The 17,145-nt window shown below is 37.3% G+C and overlaps 2 protein-coding genes across 2 annotated transcripts; both read left to right on the plus strand.

Moving 5' to 3' along the window:
* Positions 1-792: 792 nt before the first annotated feature.
* Positions 793-2,107, plus strand: LOC126803583 (expansin-B15-like). The gene is made up of 4 exons (XM_050531367.1): positions 793-1,027; positions 1,169-1,281; positions 1,428-1,621; positions 1,783-2,107. The coding sequence occupies exons 1-4, from the start codon at positions 793-795 to the stop codon at positions 2,105-2,107; spliced, it is 867 nt and encodes a 288-aa protein (XP_050387324.1).
* Positions 2,108-9,129: 7,022 nt separating this feature from the next.
* On the plus strand, positions 9,130-10,650 carry LOC126803584 (zinc finger protein ZAT9-like). Its single transcript, XM_050531368.1, has one exon. The coding sequence runs from the start codon at positions 9,130-9,132 to the stop codon at positions 10,648-10,650; it is 1,521 nt and encodes a 506-aa protein (XP_050387325.1).
* Positions 10,651-17,145: the final 6,495 nt, after the last annotated feature.

The raw sequence follows: 17,145 nt of genomic DNA on the forward strand, positions 1-17,145 counted from the left end.
GATAACCTAAATAAGTAAATATACTTGCTTTACATATTGCAAGAGCTATCGGGTGCCCATTAGTTTCAAATCATATACACATTCATTAATTAGAAGCCAGGTCAACTAGCATTTACTCCCTCCTAGCTTGTTCCAAACTAGTTTTGCCTTAAATTCTAAACTCTAAAATCCTTAACTATCTCGGCTCAAGTAAAGGAAGTTAACAACTTGAGTAAGTGTACAAAAGTTTCATACTCTAACAATCACCAAATCGAAAATACTGGAAATATACAAGGTATAAATCCATGTCTTCTAGCTTGCACGAAGCCATAGCCATAACGATACCGCACCCATGCAGCCAAAGACAACGGAAATGAACCTGGATCATGAATTAATTAACGTGACGGATATGTCCATATTGTAATAGCATAGAATATTCATTTTCCTTTTTTTATTGCGTTAGAAAAAATAATAATTTAATTGTATAAGATTTAGACACGGTCGAAGTCAGCTTTTACATGTGATTTGAGGGGAATTTGACACTCATGACTTTTGGAGTCCATATCAGTCCCTCTAATCCTTCAATTAAGCTCTCTATTTTCTCACGTATGTTCTCTTCATGAGTATAAGATTGTCTTAATATTAGCTTGTTAAATTTTTTCCCTTAAGGAAACGAAGAAACAAATTAATACGTGGCCGTTGCAAAATCAGTTGGCTGGATTCGAAAGAAATCAAACTCATTTCACGAACACTATAAATACTTGGAAATCCTAACCATCAAACTCAATAAGAAAAAAATAGCTCCATCTGATAATGGCTCAGGCTCTTGTTGTTCCGCACTCGTTGCCCATCTATGCTTTTATGACATTGTTTTTAGCTCTATTAAACCTTGACCCTAGTTCTTGCTTCAACCCCAAACTCTTGAATGCAACAAAGCTTCAGTCTGACATTAATTGGGAAGCCGCTCTATCAACAACTCAGTCCGACTCCGACTGGGCACCGGCTGTTGCAACATGGTATGGAGATCCCGAGGGTGGTGGGACTGATGGTACGTAAAGATCGATCGAATTTATAGACAGATTTCTATATATCGATTCATTATCTCTACGATACTAGTATATTGTTTGTCACTTACAACTGATACGCATATTCAATTAAGTTTGATCGATCATATCTGTGTCTTGTGTAGGAGGTGCGTGTGCTTATGCAAATGCTGTAGATCAGCCTCCATTTTCTAAATTGGTTTCTGCCGGAGGGGCGTCATTGTTCAAATCAGGCAAAGGATGTGGAGCTTGTTACGAGGTCAAATATACCAGCATCGTATCATGTTTAAAAATATTAGCTATTACTTTGTCACCGATGAAACATACATATATAAAGCACACACTTTTAAGCTCTATAAAGAACCGATCATAAATCAATTCCTGGGTTGTCACAAATTATTTCAGGTCAAGTGCACCGGTAATGCAGCGTGCTCTGGGAATCCTGTTACTGTTGTTATAACTGATGAGTGTCCCGGAGGTCCATGTGCTTCAGATGCTGTTCATTTTGATTTGAGCGGCTATGCTTTTGGAGCCATGGCCAATTCTGGCAAAGAGTCTCAACTACGGGATGCTGGAGTCCTTCAGGTTGAACATAGAAGGTATACGTATATAAAAATATTGATTGTCATTGGAGTTTAGGGTTTGATAGTATACTGATATTACTGAATCATTATATTCTCTCATTTTTCCAACATCTAATTGTGATATATGATATTGACTGTCAGCTTAATGACTGTTTCAACATGGTATATATTTTCAGAGTGGCGTGCGCTTTTCCTGGTGTGGACATAGCCTTCAGAGTGGACGCGGGTTCAAACCCTTACTATCTTGCTGTTGTAGTAGAATATGAAGCTGGACCTGGTGCTTTATCAGCACTTGAGCTCAAACAAGGTCAAGGTGACTCAGACTGGCTTGCCATGCAGGAATCTTGGGGTGCAGATTGGAAATTTAACTCTGGCTCACAGTTGCAGGGACCACTATCTATAAGACTAACTGCAGATTCCGGCCAAACCCTAGTTGCAAATGATGTGATTCCGGCTGGCTGGCAGCCTGGTCAAACTTATCGCTCAGTTGTGAACTTTTAGATTCCTATATAGTTCAGTATTTTATAATCAAATAACCACTCTAGGCAGCAACATATCATGACCCAGATCATCATCATGTAATAATATGAATTCTCTATATAATAATATGCCACCAGTGAAAAAATTGTTATCTTTCCTTTTCTCGCATTTTTATGACTTATTTATGTTTAATATCGGAAGATTGTAGAAGCATCAAAATTAGCAAAGGTGGGACAAATTAAAGATAAGCCATGCGGTTTTACATTTACTATAATTGATTTCGGAACTGCAACAACATAGAATCCCCCCTACGTACATAGCCTCCAAAAACGGGAATGCATATTCTGTTGTTGAAATGTTTCGCTGCAGAGTCTTGCATACAATGGAGGTCTTCATTATCTCCTGCAGACCTGGGCATACTGAGTAACAAACTAACAAAATGGGTCAGCTGCATGCTGCACTTGTTCATTTGCGGTCAAATAGCATGGATTAGTTCCGAGTCGTATCATGTTTGTATTTTTTTTTTCTGTAATAGTCTTATAATTCTGATAATCCCACGTGGATGTTGCCATGGAGAGAGCTGAACCACCAATCTTAGTACGTATGTCCAAGTCTAAAGGGTCTATGCGATCTCACTTTTTGCTTGAAATACGCATGCAATAATGTGATGGAAAGCTAATGCATTGAAGGATTTGAACAAAAGCCGGTACTCCACCTAGAAAAATAAACAAGGTGAATAATCCCGCCCACCACAGTGACGATCCAAGATTCAAACCATAATCAAGTAATGAAAGACGATATTGGTACTTTTCTTGAACCAAAATAAGATGGCCTATTAATCTAGCTACTGCAGAGCTTTTTATGTACGTATGAAAAAATAATCGAGCGAAATCGTAAAACTATTCATGATACCCAAACTATCGAGTCGGTAGTCCATATTACTGTCAATTACTTTCTCTGACGCTAATAATTTTTCTACCGTCTAACACGTATAAATTAAGATAAAACAGTTACATTTGAGAGAGAGGGATTGTACCGGCGAGTAGCTATTGCCGTGAAAGCTAATCATTAACATATCAGAAGAATTTTCGGATTCCCATTGTTATTCATGTCATGGATGTCTGTGTAATTCAAATCTACGTACGCGGGGATGCCAATTGCCAAGCCCTGACGAAAGGCTACTGTACTGGTCGAGTGCTAATGCAGTAATGCAGTTGTGATCGAGTACATAAAATGTTGACAAGCGGGTGCTACTGCATTAAGCGCTAGTACGTGCATGTGAGATTGCTACTAAATCGAGCAGGCGAGCACTGATATGATGTAGGGTTGCTGAAAAAGCCAGAATACAAGATGTTGCTACTACATGGAGCGATGTCGATCGATTTCGAGTTCACTTAGTAGTGCTATTGCCTATTGCACAACTATAACTCGATTGTTTTTGTTAGAACATATGTTACTACAGGTCTATACTAGATGTTAGAATTATAAATATTTTGCTAATCTCAACTTAGGTACTATAACTCATTCATTCTACATCAATGAGAATCAACACAATGTAGTCTCTAAAATATTCTTGTTCTTTTTACTTTTTTGCATATTTCAATTTAATAAATCCTAAATCCTATCATGGTTACAGAGCCCATGGTATCCGATCTGGTACCTTGTGGCTTATGTTTCTATCCTAGTTTTGTTTGTGTATATCTGGATTTGATTTTATTCTGATTTTAGCTTTTTCCCAATTCAAAACCCTAAATCTCATATCTAATTTCTCTGCTCATTTGCTCGACCGTCTTGACACGCTGCTTCGGTCTCTATTTGGAGCCAACCTTCATGTTCAACATCTGTGGAGCCATTATCGTTTGGAACTCTGTTCGCTTCTTGGGTCACTTTGCCGTCAACAATATGGTCGTTGTCATCACAGGGGCATATCTCCGGTAGCTTTCGGTCGCCGTGGAACTCTGGATACCAATAACTAGTATCCTGTATTTTTCGAATTTGTGAGTTCAATGGTCCTCCAAATCTGGTCGCTGCAATAGGGTTTTCATTCTGCTTGACCGTCAAAGTTTGTTTCTGGTATAGTTGCGAATCTCAGTTCATTTTATGTATTTTGAATGGTTGAATGTAGCAGTAGAATGAAAGTGACGAGGGATTGGAATGAGAGATTGGTAGTCTGATGCTTAATTGTTGGAAATTTTGTATCCTGCATGTTTCTCAATACTATGCAGCTTGACAACCCATTTTGATGGTATCTTTTTGCTTGGGCAATTCTATCACTTGATTCATGGGTTCTCTCTATGGTTTGGCCGATATGCACATTATCATCAGTTTTCCGGTTTTATCTTTTATCAAAGAATATGTTTGAAGTCAAACAAATTGACGAAGAATTTTTATAATTTTTGTTTTTCAGTCTAGTGAATTGGCTTATGGTTGGATTATAATTAGGATTCATGGATATGTGCTAGTCCTGTCTGTTGGGGAGATGATATCAAAAGTAGGTTGTTTTGTTGTTCTAGTAATGAAGGATTTGGCAAGTTGCAGACTAATTTCTCATCTGAGTACTCTCAATAGAGCAATGTTGCCGATATTTTATTATTGCTCGCATATGTTGTTGGGTTGTTGATACATATCAATGATGTTTAGAAAGTATAAATGCCACACATTTGAAGATGTATGACTTTGTTGTGCCGCATAATGACTGAAATGCAGTGTGCATCATAGCTTACACAGAAAAAAAAAATCAGTTGTAGGTCTTCAGTCTACCAATTAAATACAATAATGTTGAGAATATTCACTTGTGCATCATTGTTGTGGTTGCTTGTTTGCCCTGCTGATTTTGTTGATTCTCCTATGATGTATTTTCCTTTGTCACAACCAATACTTTCTAACACACCTTGTAGAGGGCCATGGGTTATTGAATTGGGAAGATAACTTGTATTTTCATTTGTTTTATGTAAAATTGGCTGGGCTATAATTGTGTATTTGTAATCCAACCATTATGCTTGTTATCATGTATATGGTTGAGGGAGGATGTTAGAACTATAAGTGTTTTACTCTATTGTAGTTTCGTCATTTGCTTATCTCAATCTAGGTATATAACTCTCGTATCTCATTCATTTTACAATAATGAGAATTAATAGAATGTAGCATCCAAAGTATTATTGATCTCTTTACTTTCTTGCACATTTCAATTCAATAAATCCTAAATCATATCGTTAAAAACCAGTTTACGTGCGTAGTTTGAAAATGTAAACCCTCTAATTGTTCCAATATACGCCTAGCTTTTTCTTAATTTTTAACTCACCCATGTTCAACAATCACACTCCACTCTTTCGAAAAAAGACAGTTGCATTCCACAATAACTCAATAAGCTAGGGGCCGATCGATAGAATTATAGACTGCTATATTGGTCTAGAACAAAGTACGCACACATAATGATGTATTACGTACAAAACTACATGAACCATTGAACCATATAGCACACAGACTATATAAGGGCAACTCCAACCATAAGCTCTATTTCAGGTGCTATTTTTATTTTAACACCCCTTATTGCACTATTTATATATGACTCATTTCTCAATCTCCAACAATTAGGTGCTATATGGGGGTGTTATATACACAATTATTGATTAAAATATGATTTTGAGTGTTATATGAAAGTGTTATGACATAGTTGAATTGATGCGGGCCCAATGCACTGTTGAAGTCTTGGTCTTGGAAAATCATTAGATATAAGACTTAAGGTCCAAGTCCTATTAAACCAAAACCAGAACCTCTTAAAACAGGATGTTGGAGATGGAAAGTTCTATTTTAAGACCAAAACCAAAGTTTAACACCATTGTTGGACTTACCCTAAGAGAGCAAAATCTTCATCTCTTACGTACTATGGTTGTCATGAGGGCGTTGCCCTAATTATTACTGGTGTGGTTGTCTTCAAATCTTCATTAACTAGTTTCGATTAAATATTATGTTTTATAGAGCATATATTTAACACACAAGAATTTTTTTGATCCTGGGACCCTAACTAGGAGAGTCAGCATTCAAAACTTTTAGTTTACATGTACTTCAATTTAAATTTAACTTCAGCTAAGTTGCTATCACCTCACATACAATTTAGGAGTAATAGACTACCTAACTCTCTCATAGAGCTTTAATTTGCAGGTAAGGGGTAGCTAATTAGTTAATCATGTATAAGAGTCGCTTCACCTAGGCTGAATTAGTAAGCGTGTTGTTAGATTAATCACTCACTCGCTACTGACGGCTTGCCAGTTCTCTCAGTGAAATATGCTTCGAATCAAAGCTAAATTACCAAATTGAATCATATTGATTAAATATTTAAAGACTAATTAAACACACTTCACTTGTGAAAGCAGTGTCTTTGCTTAACTGGGAGTACGTTCACTGACTAATTATATCAGTAAGTGCACCTACATAGATCCACGAGTAGTGTTGAGATCTCAACTATTGTCGAAGTATTGGTTTTAACAGTTCAAAATTAAAAACACATACAAGCAAAACTGAAAAATCGATTTTTTTTCTATGATTTTATTGGAATGCTATCGACATAATTGTATAAAAGTCATTCATGTGTAATGGTCATTGGATTTCCTACTCAAACTAATTCTAAGCCAAATGTCATGTTTTCATTTACATACTAATTTTTTTTTCTTTTCTCTTTATGTTTTCCGCATTAGAAGTCACACAATTCAAATGCATATGCATAACAATTATATATTTTTGAGAACCTACTGCATGTTTGAATTTCTACTTGAATTTAGCAAGTTTAAACAAAACAATTATATATAGAGAGGATCGAGAGCGGACGTCGCCACTTTCGATGATCGGCGACGCGCAATGATGGCGTGGATGGTGCGACCATGCTCCCCTCCTCCTGGCATTCTCATCTGTGACGGCTGGAGCTCCATCGCTGGCCTACGGCGACCGGAATTGCGAAATTTCCAGAATTTATATATATATTTGACATTTCTAGAAATTTCGTGATTCCGGCTGCTATGGGCCGGTGATGGAGCTTCGGCCAGCATAGACAGAAGCGCCGGGAGTGGGCTGGCGATGGAGTTTCGGTTGACACAAACAGAAGCGCTGTGAGGGGGGAGCACGACCGGTACCATCCACGCCGTCGTTGCCCATCTCTGGTCGCCGGAAACGGCGACGTCCGCTTCATAACCGTATAATATATATATATATATATATATATACAGTTCCTATCCAGAGTGAAGCTTCACTCTGAAATTTCAGAGTGAAGTTCCAATTTTGGCACACTTTTCGGTCAATTTTTTTCAGCATAAGCGATTCAATATTTAGGTATGCTATTCAAGATCATCTCTACAAAATTTCATCTAATTCGGACATCGTTAAGGTATTGAAATTAGATTAAATCAATGAATGAATTAAAACTATTCAATGTGAACCGTTCGTGTAAATCTCAATTTTAAAAGCTCAAATCATTATCAAATTGGATAAAACTTTATAGAGATGATCTTGAATAGCATACCTAAATATTGAATCGCTTATGTTGAAAAAATTTAACCAAAAAGTGTGCCAAAATTAGAACTTTACTCTGAAATTTCAAAGTGAAGCTTCACTCTGGATAGAGACTATATATATATATATATACTCGTTTGAGTCGTTTCTAACTATATTATCTGCATATTCACAAAACTTGTTTAGCACGAGTATTCCCGGCCACATCTAATTAAATTGTTACACCTCGTGTGAGTACGTTGTGTGATCTTTAATTTTGTGTCATCGATGGTCTGTTTCGCATATTACTGTGTGGAACTTAATCTATTGAGACTTTGTTCAAGTTTACGGTATATGATCATGTGTGGACGAAGTTCCAATAACATACCCATGTTTATCATCTATATTGAATAGAAATATTAACTCGAGTTCAAACATATGATCGTTTTCATGTGTGTAAACTCAAACCGACCCCTCAGTACAAGACTACAAGCTGAAAGATTCTAATAATATTCCAAGAGTAAATGTTTTATAGATTAACGTGTCATTGTCAACTCATCTACCTTTCTGGATTAGTATATCAAACTTAAAACCCTAGAAATTGAAATCATGTTCTCTAGTCAACTAACCGTACAACATATATATTCAAATTAAACTTACAGGGCTAAGACGTAGAAAAAAAAACCCGCAGCTAGCGGGTTACGTTTTGAACTAATTCTATCTCACTTAATTTCTCATAGATCTTGTCGATCAACTATCATTACAGTTTCGATAAATAAAATCTATCGATCAATAGAGCATATATATTTTCTGCAAGAAATATTATGACTTTGGATAAACTCAAATTTAGAAACTGCATTGAGGAAATTTAGGTATGATAGAATTTTAAAATTATTTAGAATTAATGATAATTACTGATCGATGATTAATGTGTATGTGGGAAAGCTGCTGGAACCAACCGACAGACAAGGAGAGAAGCATTGGCTTAGTTTTCTTGGCTTGCAATTGAAGCGATATGAATAGGTATCTAACTAGAACTCCCTTCTCGATAGAGAGAGCTAGAGATCGAGCCTTACCTTCTTAACATATCTCTCACTATTCCTTCACTCCCTCACTATATGTTTCTCCCCAGAAACAAACACGTGGACTTGTTTGGAGAGACCCGAACGGAGATGTACGTGTGGTCTGGATGTACGGGCGTCCATCCCTTGTATTACGCTTATGACCCGGCGGCAGCCACCACGATATAGAAGAATGAGTCTTTAACCTCCCACTTGTCTCCACCTGCTCACTTTCTCCTCCACAAAATTCAATCCGAGCCAACACTTCTACTAAAAACCAGGACTCAGTAAGCGTTGCCTCTATTTTTTTTTTTACCACCCCACAACTCCTCTATCACTTCAAACAATCAAAGCCTTTCACTTTTCTGCATAAATCTCCTGCATATATACCTATATACCTTCTCTTTCTTTCTCTATCCTTTTTTTTTATTTTTTTATATATTTTTTTTCATTTTATTTTTCATTTTCTGGTCTTATGTGAATTAGACCTTGTATATTTTCATGGCTATGTTTGAGGACCAGCAATCAAACTTCAAATACTTCTGTAAAATCTGCAAGAAAGGATTCGGTTGTGGAAGAGCATTGGGAGGGCACATGAGGGCGCATGGAATAGGTGACGAAAGCGAGCAGATTGATGAAGAAGATGACCCGCCCAGCGATTGGGAGGACAAAACCGGGGGAGGCAATAACGTCCCTTCTACCAACACCAAATGCATGTACGCCTTAAGAACAAACCCTAATCGTTTGAAGACCTGCCGGAATTGCGAAAATTGTGGCAAGGAGTTTATGTCTTGGAAATCATTTTTGGAACACGGAAAATGTAGTAGCTCCGTCGACGCAGCGGACTCTCTGGTCTCGTCACCAGATTACGAAGATGATAGAAGAGGTTGCAGCGGGTGGTCTAAAAGAAAGAGATCCTTAAGGGCAAAAGTTGGTACATTTGGTAACTCACATTGCCCGTCAAGTGAGGAAGAGGATCTCGCCAACTGCTTAATGATGTTATCTAATGCAACAGTAGATCCTATGGAGGCTGAACCAGAAGAGTCTTGTGCTTCAGCTAGCAAAGAAGAAGAACGTATTCGAAACCCTATGAATAATTATATGGCTCCGGTTTCCCGAGGGATGGCCGTAGAAAACAACAAGGCAAAAGGAGTCGCTAATAGTAAAGGTTTGTTTGAATGCAAAGCATGCAAGAAAGTCTTTAATTCTCATCAAGCCTTGGGTGGCCATAGGGCCAGCCACAAGAAGGTTAAGGGTTGCTTTGCTGCCCGCCTTGACCACCTCGAGGATAGTATGGCAGACGACGACGTTATTACACACGAAGAGTTCTTCCCATCAAAACCAAATTCAAGCTTACAGTTTGACCACGGTTCTAGTACCCCATCATCAGCCTATACCTCCAAGAGAAAATCAAAGGTACATGAGTGCTCTATATGCCACCGGATTTTCTCATCGGGGCAGGCGTTGGGCGGGCACAAGCGGTGTCATTGGATTACGTCTAACGCAGCCCCGGACTCATCCACACTTGCCAAGTTTTATGAGTTTCAAGAAAGCATGGAGCAGCAAATAATGAACCAACAAAGGCCCAAGTTTGATAGTAGTACTTCTGATCCACTCGATCTCAAGCTTGATCTTAACCTTCCCGCCCCCACCACGGATGAGAATGGCGGAGGAGGAAGAGGAGATCGTCCGATCACGAATCCAAATCCATCAAGCCTAGAGGTGTCTACAGATTTTTTTTTACAGTCTTGGGTGGGGACTAAAGAGGAGGAAAATCCCCATCATCTTCATCACTCCGACAACCAAGTTGACAAGGACAACAACATTATTAACAACGACGAGTGTAATGTTAATAACCACAATAATAGCAGTGGTTCGATGCAGAATCTGGTGGATGAAGCAGACAGTAAGGTAAAGTTAGCAAAGCTAAGTGAACTAAAGGATATCAACACGAGTGGGAGTTCCTCGCCATGGTTGCAAGTGGGGCTTGGTTCAACAACTAATGTTGCAGCTGACCCGTAATCATTTTGATCAAGGACTGAGATTTTCTAATCTCCCTCACCCTCCTTTTCTTCTTTATATATTTTGTACGTATTATCAAGAAACTGTAAGTATCAACTCGACAAGCTCATCATATATACCCCACATATATATTCTTGTTACAAATGTACTTACTTTTTTCAAATGTACATTTTTGTTCTGGGTCATCAGGAACCCTAAATTTATTTCTTGCAGCAAAGAGAAGAAACAGGTAAGTGCACTAGCTATCACTAGATGTCTAGATCAGAGTACTTGTTATATATATGACCGAAAAGTGTGTCAAAATTAGAATTTCACTCTGAATATGGACTATATATATATATATGTTTATTTAGTATTGTATCAACTTCTACGTTTATATTGTTGATCGAAAAAGTTTCAAAGCCATTCTTTCTTCGGATTTTCAAACCTGCATGGTGTATGTATTGGACTTCAATTACTACGCTGCTAAAGGTTTCTTAGTGAAGAAGATAACTTTCCAGAGTAACTCTGGAAAGAGTAAAACTTAACCAGTAGATTGTGACGTATGAAGAAGCGTATGACGTGATTCATTTTTCCCACAATCCTGTGAATATTATCTCCAATATGAATTCTGATAACTGTTTTGTTAAGACTTAAGACATACATTGTACCTAGTCGGCTAGTCCATAATCTATTAGATAGTCTGTTAGAAACTTTCCCTACGCGTAAAAATTGTTAGAGAGCTTTAAGTAACTTCACTTTAGCTAAGCCACAAGATAATCACAATGTACGGATTAGTCAAACTAGCTTGGTTTTAGGCTCAACTGAAGTCCCGCGAACAAGTAGTTGGAAAAATTATTAACGCGTTTCTTCAAAGTCATTTAGTAGATCCACTTTGTTATAATTTTGGTACTAATTAAAACGAACTTCCTGTTATCAAGGTTAAGGGTATGGTACACTCCAGAGAAAGAATATACATATATACATGCATTCTAAATTTCTTTTTGCGGGAATTCATAACCTGAAAAGTGTAAGTTGGCAGATGTGAATTTAGTCAATTTACGAAGCAATGTTTCCCATTAGTATAATGTAACTAATGTTCAACTAGATATCGAAAATCTACATTAGTATATGATTAATAGAACCAACCGGTTTAATTACCCTGATTGTTATTTAGCATGGCCTTGCTAACAACCACCGTCTAGACGAAACCCACCCGTCCCACCGACGATTTAGACTCAACACACTTCGTAAGAAATCCATCGACGGTCCACATATTTTGATTGTTATGCCAACCACTATACATTCTATGTTGCTCACCGGTTATATATGATTTTATTTCTAGGCCTTAATCATTAAGAGCTCTAAGTTGCTTCACATTCACATTTAAAGGCAGGCATTGAGGACAAGAACGCAATGGCTCCAATCTTGGAATAAAATCTAAATTTGAAAACTGCCTGCCATATTGATCAGAGGGTTGATAAGAATTGTTTTAAACATGATCGACTGACATGACTGATTAATTTTTCAACATAAACACTTCGCGATCGCTTAAGTAAACACACCATCATAATGAAGATAGCCACTACATTAAGGATCGATGGATGGATAATTACAGAACATATCATGCTCGTGGAAAGGCCAAGATAGCTATCTGATGTACCCGGCCCGTAGCATTTCTTGCTCATGGAAATGATCGGTAACGCCGCCTGCTTGGCTAGATTCTATTAACTTTAGTTGTGCATGTCTCAGATGGATCGGAAGAACATGTGTTTAGCCAGTCCAAGTTCATAGTTTTTATTGATAGTGTACTAACTGAAATTTAGGCTTTCAAGAATTTCCAGTTACAGGTAGGAAAACAATACTCGACAGTTTTCGGAGCCTGCCCTTGTAATTGATGGAGTTTGTGAGGATTAGTGACCTTTTTGGGCTAGAACTTTTGGTTGGATCCTCTCAATACCAGGAGGATTGATTCTTAATTTCTGAGAGGTAAGCTAAGTAACGCGGCAATGAAATGTATAAACTTTGATTGTAAACTCTCAAAACTCCATAATAAGAGCTTTAACACACACACACACGCATATCTAGACTGTAGGCCTTTATGTACTAAACAATTTAGGCACGAGCAAGACTCAATCGTCATGCAATGAAAGAACATAACAGAGGGTCAATATATAGTAAGACTATGTGACTGGTGTTTAACGACCCCGAAATTTCGAGCATAAAAACTCAAAATTTCAAAGTCGTGAAACACTAAAACAATCTCAATGAATCGAAATCATTTAAAATGCCACAGCGGATCATCTCTGAGTTTAAAATACAACTCAGTCAAACCGATTATTACAAACCAAATTATAATTCGACATTATAACAAATGGAAATGATAATCCTTACAAGAAAGTCGCACAAAATCCTCACACAAGCTGGAACTAAATATCTTCAAGTCCTCTGAGCGGTCCGTCAATTCCCGCTAATCCACACCTGCGGAGTATCCACTACACCATCGAATTGGTGCACCGGGATTGTAAACACAAACCCGGTAAACTTTACAGCTCGTATGAGTAAAATGAAAATATAACTCGCATATCAATATATACGAAAATCCACAAATCAACGAATATAAATGCATTCATGAGTCAATGGACGACCCATCTGGTTGTCCCAAAAATATATGAAATGAAAGTGCTCATGAGAAATCGGGAACCCTTCTGGTTACCCAAATACATTTATAATACGGGTACTAATGAACGCTGGTACACATCTGTTACCCCTCACGTAGTACACCGCCGATATTGAGCAACCTCCTGCTACCCAACATCCAAAAATATGAGTACCCATGAGCAGATAACCACATGTTACCTCACATGCAGTACTCCGGCAGACAGACTAGAGCTCTAACTGTATCGTAACTTTCGCCCGGCCAAAGGCTAGGTCCCGACATGCCAATCACGTACAAAAATCACACCTCATATTGTACCAAAAATCAAGTCCGAAGACAAATCAACATTTTAACAATCTCCATGTTAAAATCACGTACAATAATCACACCTCATATTGTACAAAAATCAAATCCGGAGACAAATCAACATTTTAACAATCTCCATGTTAAAATCACGTACAATAATCACACCTCATATTGTACAAATCAAAATCACATGCTCGGTATATAAATCTCGTCATCAAAATGACATATTCACAATGAATTCATAACAGTATATAATATAGCAAACTATATATATATATATGTACTTATTTACCACTTATACAAATATATATATATATATATATATATATATTCTACTATATCACATACATGTCGTATTTCAATATTTAAAACTCTTGCAAAATCTTGAATCTCCACAAGGGTAGATTCGTAAATATGTGAGATTTTACTCAATTTCTTTCCTGCGTGCAACTTCCACGACACTGAAAGTAATTTCTTCACTCGTTTCGTCAGTCAGCTAATAGCATGATAAATGCTTAGAAAATGATACTTAAAATATCAGGTGACGATTTCAGTACAACTAAATATTGTTCATAAAACATTGTTCACGTTTTACTAATCACAGATTTTACTAAAACACTGTTCACAGTTACCGTTTTTAACAAAACACTGTTTACAGTTACTGTTTTACCGAAACACTGTTCACAGTTAGTGTTGCATAACACTATTAGCAGTACTATTCATGCGGCGTCACTGTCACCGACCGCCACCAATGATCACCAAAATTCACCACCACAATCTAAATGACATTCCTAACAACTTCCTAGTTCACCACAAAGTCTAATTCTGAGCCTAAACACTTCAATTTAACAAGAACCGAAAAAACCCCAATTTAAAAACTTAGAATTTCTTTTCTTCGATTCTCCTAGCACACAACGATTGGGGTTAAAATTTTTAGAGGGTTTGTAGTATGGAATGAGACCTTCAAAATGAAACAAGAATCGTACCGATTGGTTGTCGGAGTAGGGAGATCCGACGAGTTGAAATTCGGCGAAATATGCTTTTTCGGGAGAACTTCCGGGATTCACCGCTCCTAAACGGCGGCGAGATGGTGGGTGACGCTACCACTAATCGACAAGGGATGCAGCAACCTTTCAAACGTGACCGGTGCGCCGCTCTATGGTGGCCGGACGGCGGAGATCCGGCGGCCCAAAGTCGGCTGCTCGGGAGAGAAATTTCTGGATTTGTTTCGGGATGAACAGTACCCGTAAACAGTACCGATCCGTATTTCTGATTTTCTCCCCTTTTTCTCTTTAATTCCCCTATTTATACTATTTTCCAAAATTGTCCAAATATCTTTTGATTGTAACTTCTTCATATGAACTCCGATTTAGGCGTGCCACGTGTCTACTAATTCGTATCGACGAGATCTACGACTTTCATGTAAGAAGTTTCCTAAGAATCTCAATGAGTCAAAAGTCAACTCTTAGACTCGTCAAATTGAACGTTTCCGAACAATTAATATTTCAAACCCTTTCGTTTTCATTCTCGGCTAATAAAATTGGACAATGACCAACTTAATAATATCCGTGAACTCATTAGAAATTAGATATGAATTTTTCGGGTTATTACATGGTGAGTGACTACTGATCGAGTGAGCTTATTATAAGTGACTTAATTAACTTCAGTTAGGGTAACTTTGTTAAGTACATCAACATAATGTGATTGAACTCATTGAAGTTGTCTCCTATCTTCTACCTCTTTCACTAATTATTATTGTGTTAATCGATCGACCTCTATTCACTGTATCTATTTCCTACATATATCTCAGATCTATTCTTCTTTCTTTATTCAATAATGACCTCTGAATATAAGAAATATTTTCCTGACATCTAGTTCGGAACTTCGGATTAACAAGCTTGCAAACGTTTTAAACTCTAGATTTCTACTTTCATCAAACTATCAATTTCCATCCACTATTAACTGCAACCACCACTCTAAGAACAGCGTAGAACAGCCCTAGTAAAAGCCCTATACCTCATTCGATTGATATACGATGAAACACACACGATGAGGAGCAGCTGCTAAAAATTGTAAGCAAAATGCCAATATGCTGTCAGAGAAATGAACGGGAGAACAGATCTAGAAACAGAAAGAGAAAATACACATAGACGGGGAAGAACACTTGTTTTTCTTCTTTTCTGAGAATGTGATATAAGAGCTTCCCTAGATTATTTTCCGCTTCAAAAACATAGTCATTCAAGAGCGGACGTCCGTAATACCAAAAAAGTGCGGACGGATCATTTTTAACTTGATCTCATCCCCTGCCTTGTGGCTAATACACATACTCATTATCAAGTCATCTTCTCTCTCACATTGCAAGAACGAAAAACCCAGAAAAAAAACCTAGAATTTTCTCTATGATGAGATTTGGAGGAATCAAAGGCCATTTTGAGATGATTTGTGATGTTAAGGTTATTAAAACTCTTCAAGAGTGAGCTAGAGAGAAAATGATTTAACAACAGATTATGGATGTTGAAAACTTTAATTATGATGCATCCGCACTTTTACAATCTGCAAACGTTCACTGCAGAACTCGCCTGTATTTAAAAGAGCGAATTAAAATGATATAATTTCTCATCATAAGCTTTAAAAAAGTCATAGTCTATTTCTTAATTATAAAAATATCATCTCAATTAAATAAAAATTTAAAAATAGTCAACAAATTTTGAACAAAATTAGAAAATAGTCACTTTTTTTTAAATATTTTCCGGATTGTTTTGCATTTTCTTACACTATTTTTTTTTCATTTTCTAATTCCGACCATAACTTTATTATCCGGCGATAGATTTGAGCGTGGTTGGTACTGTTGGAAATATCTCTCTTCCCTCTTCCATTTAATATCATACCCACTCTTAACTGACCTCGTACAAGTCGCAGCAACCATCGCAATGAGTTGCCGCCATCCATGGTGGTGCTCCAAGCTATGCCGGCGAAATCGGAGCTCAATGCTCTTTAATATAATACTAAATATTCTCTTCATTTGGAGCATACTCATACCAATCTCCTTTGAATTTTAACCTCATTTTGTATATTTAGACATTTCCTCTCAGCATGTCACACTAACTAGCACACTAACTCACATCCTCTATCACACTAACTGTCACACCTCTGTCACATTACCTATCACACCCCATGTCACACCCCATGTCACATTGTTTTCTGTAACTCTGTTGTAACAAGAAGAAGAAGAAGAAGAAGAAGAAAATAATGACTAGAAATAGCGAACCTTTATCTACTGTTATGTGATATTGAATTTTGCATATTTGACATTTCTCTAGGCATGTTACACTATTTGTCATATTACCTATCACACTACTTGTCACAACACAAAGTTAGTGTGATTGGTAGTGTGGCTGGTAGTATGACATGTAATTTGACAAGTAATGTGAAGGGTAAAGTGATAGTAACACTATCAGTCACACAAAAAAATTGTTATGCTACGGGTAGTGTGATACAAATACAAATTCTATTCATGCAACCATGCATAAGCCGTGCATCCAAATCCATAT

The sequence above is a fragment of the Argentina anserina genome, chromosome 7 (assembly GCF_933775445.1).
Source record: "Argentina anserina chromosome 7, drPotAnse1.1, whole genome shotgun sequence".
NCBI classification, from domain to species: domain Eukaryota; kingdom Viridiplantae; phylum Streptophyta; class Magnoliopsida; order Rosales; family Rosaceae; genus Argentina; species Argentina anserina.

Coding starts and splice junctions, on each gene's coding strand:
- LOC126803583 (XM_050531367.1), top strand. CDS start 793: ATGGCTCAGGCTCTTGTTGTTCCGCACTCGTTGCCCATCTATGCTTTT. Junction 1,028..1,168: donor CGAGGGTGGTGGGACTGATG/GTACGTAAAGAT, acceptor TGTCTTGTGTAG/GAGGTGCGTGTGCTTATGCA. Junction 1,282..1,427: donor GATGTGGAGCTTGTTACGAG/GTCAAATATACC, acceptor AAATTATTTCAG/GTCAAGTGCACCGGTAATGC.
- LOC126803584 (XM_050531368.1), top strand. CDS start 9,130: ATGGCTATGTTTGAGGACCAGCAATCAAACTTCAAATACTTCTGTAAA.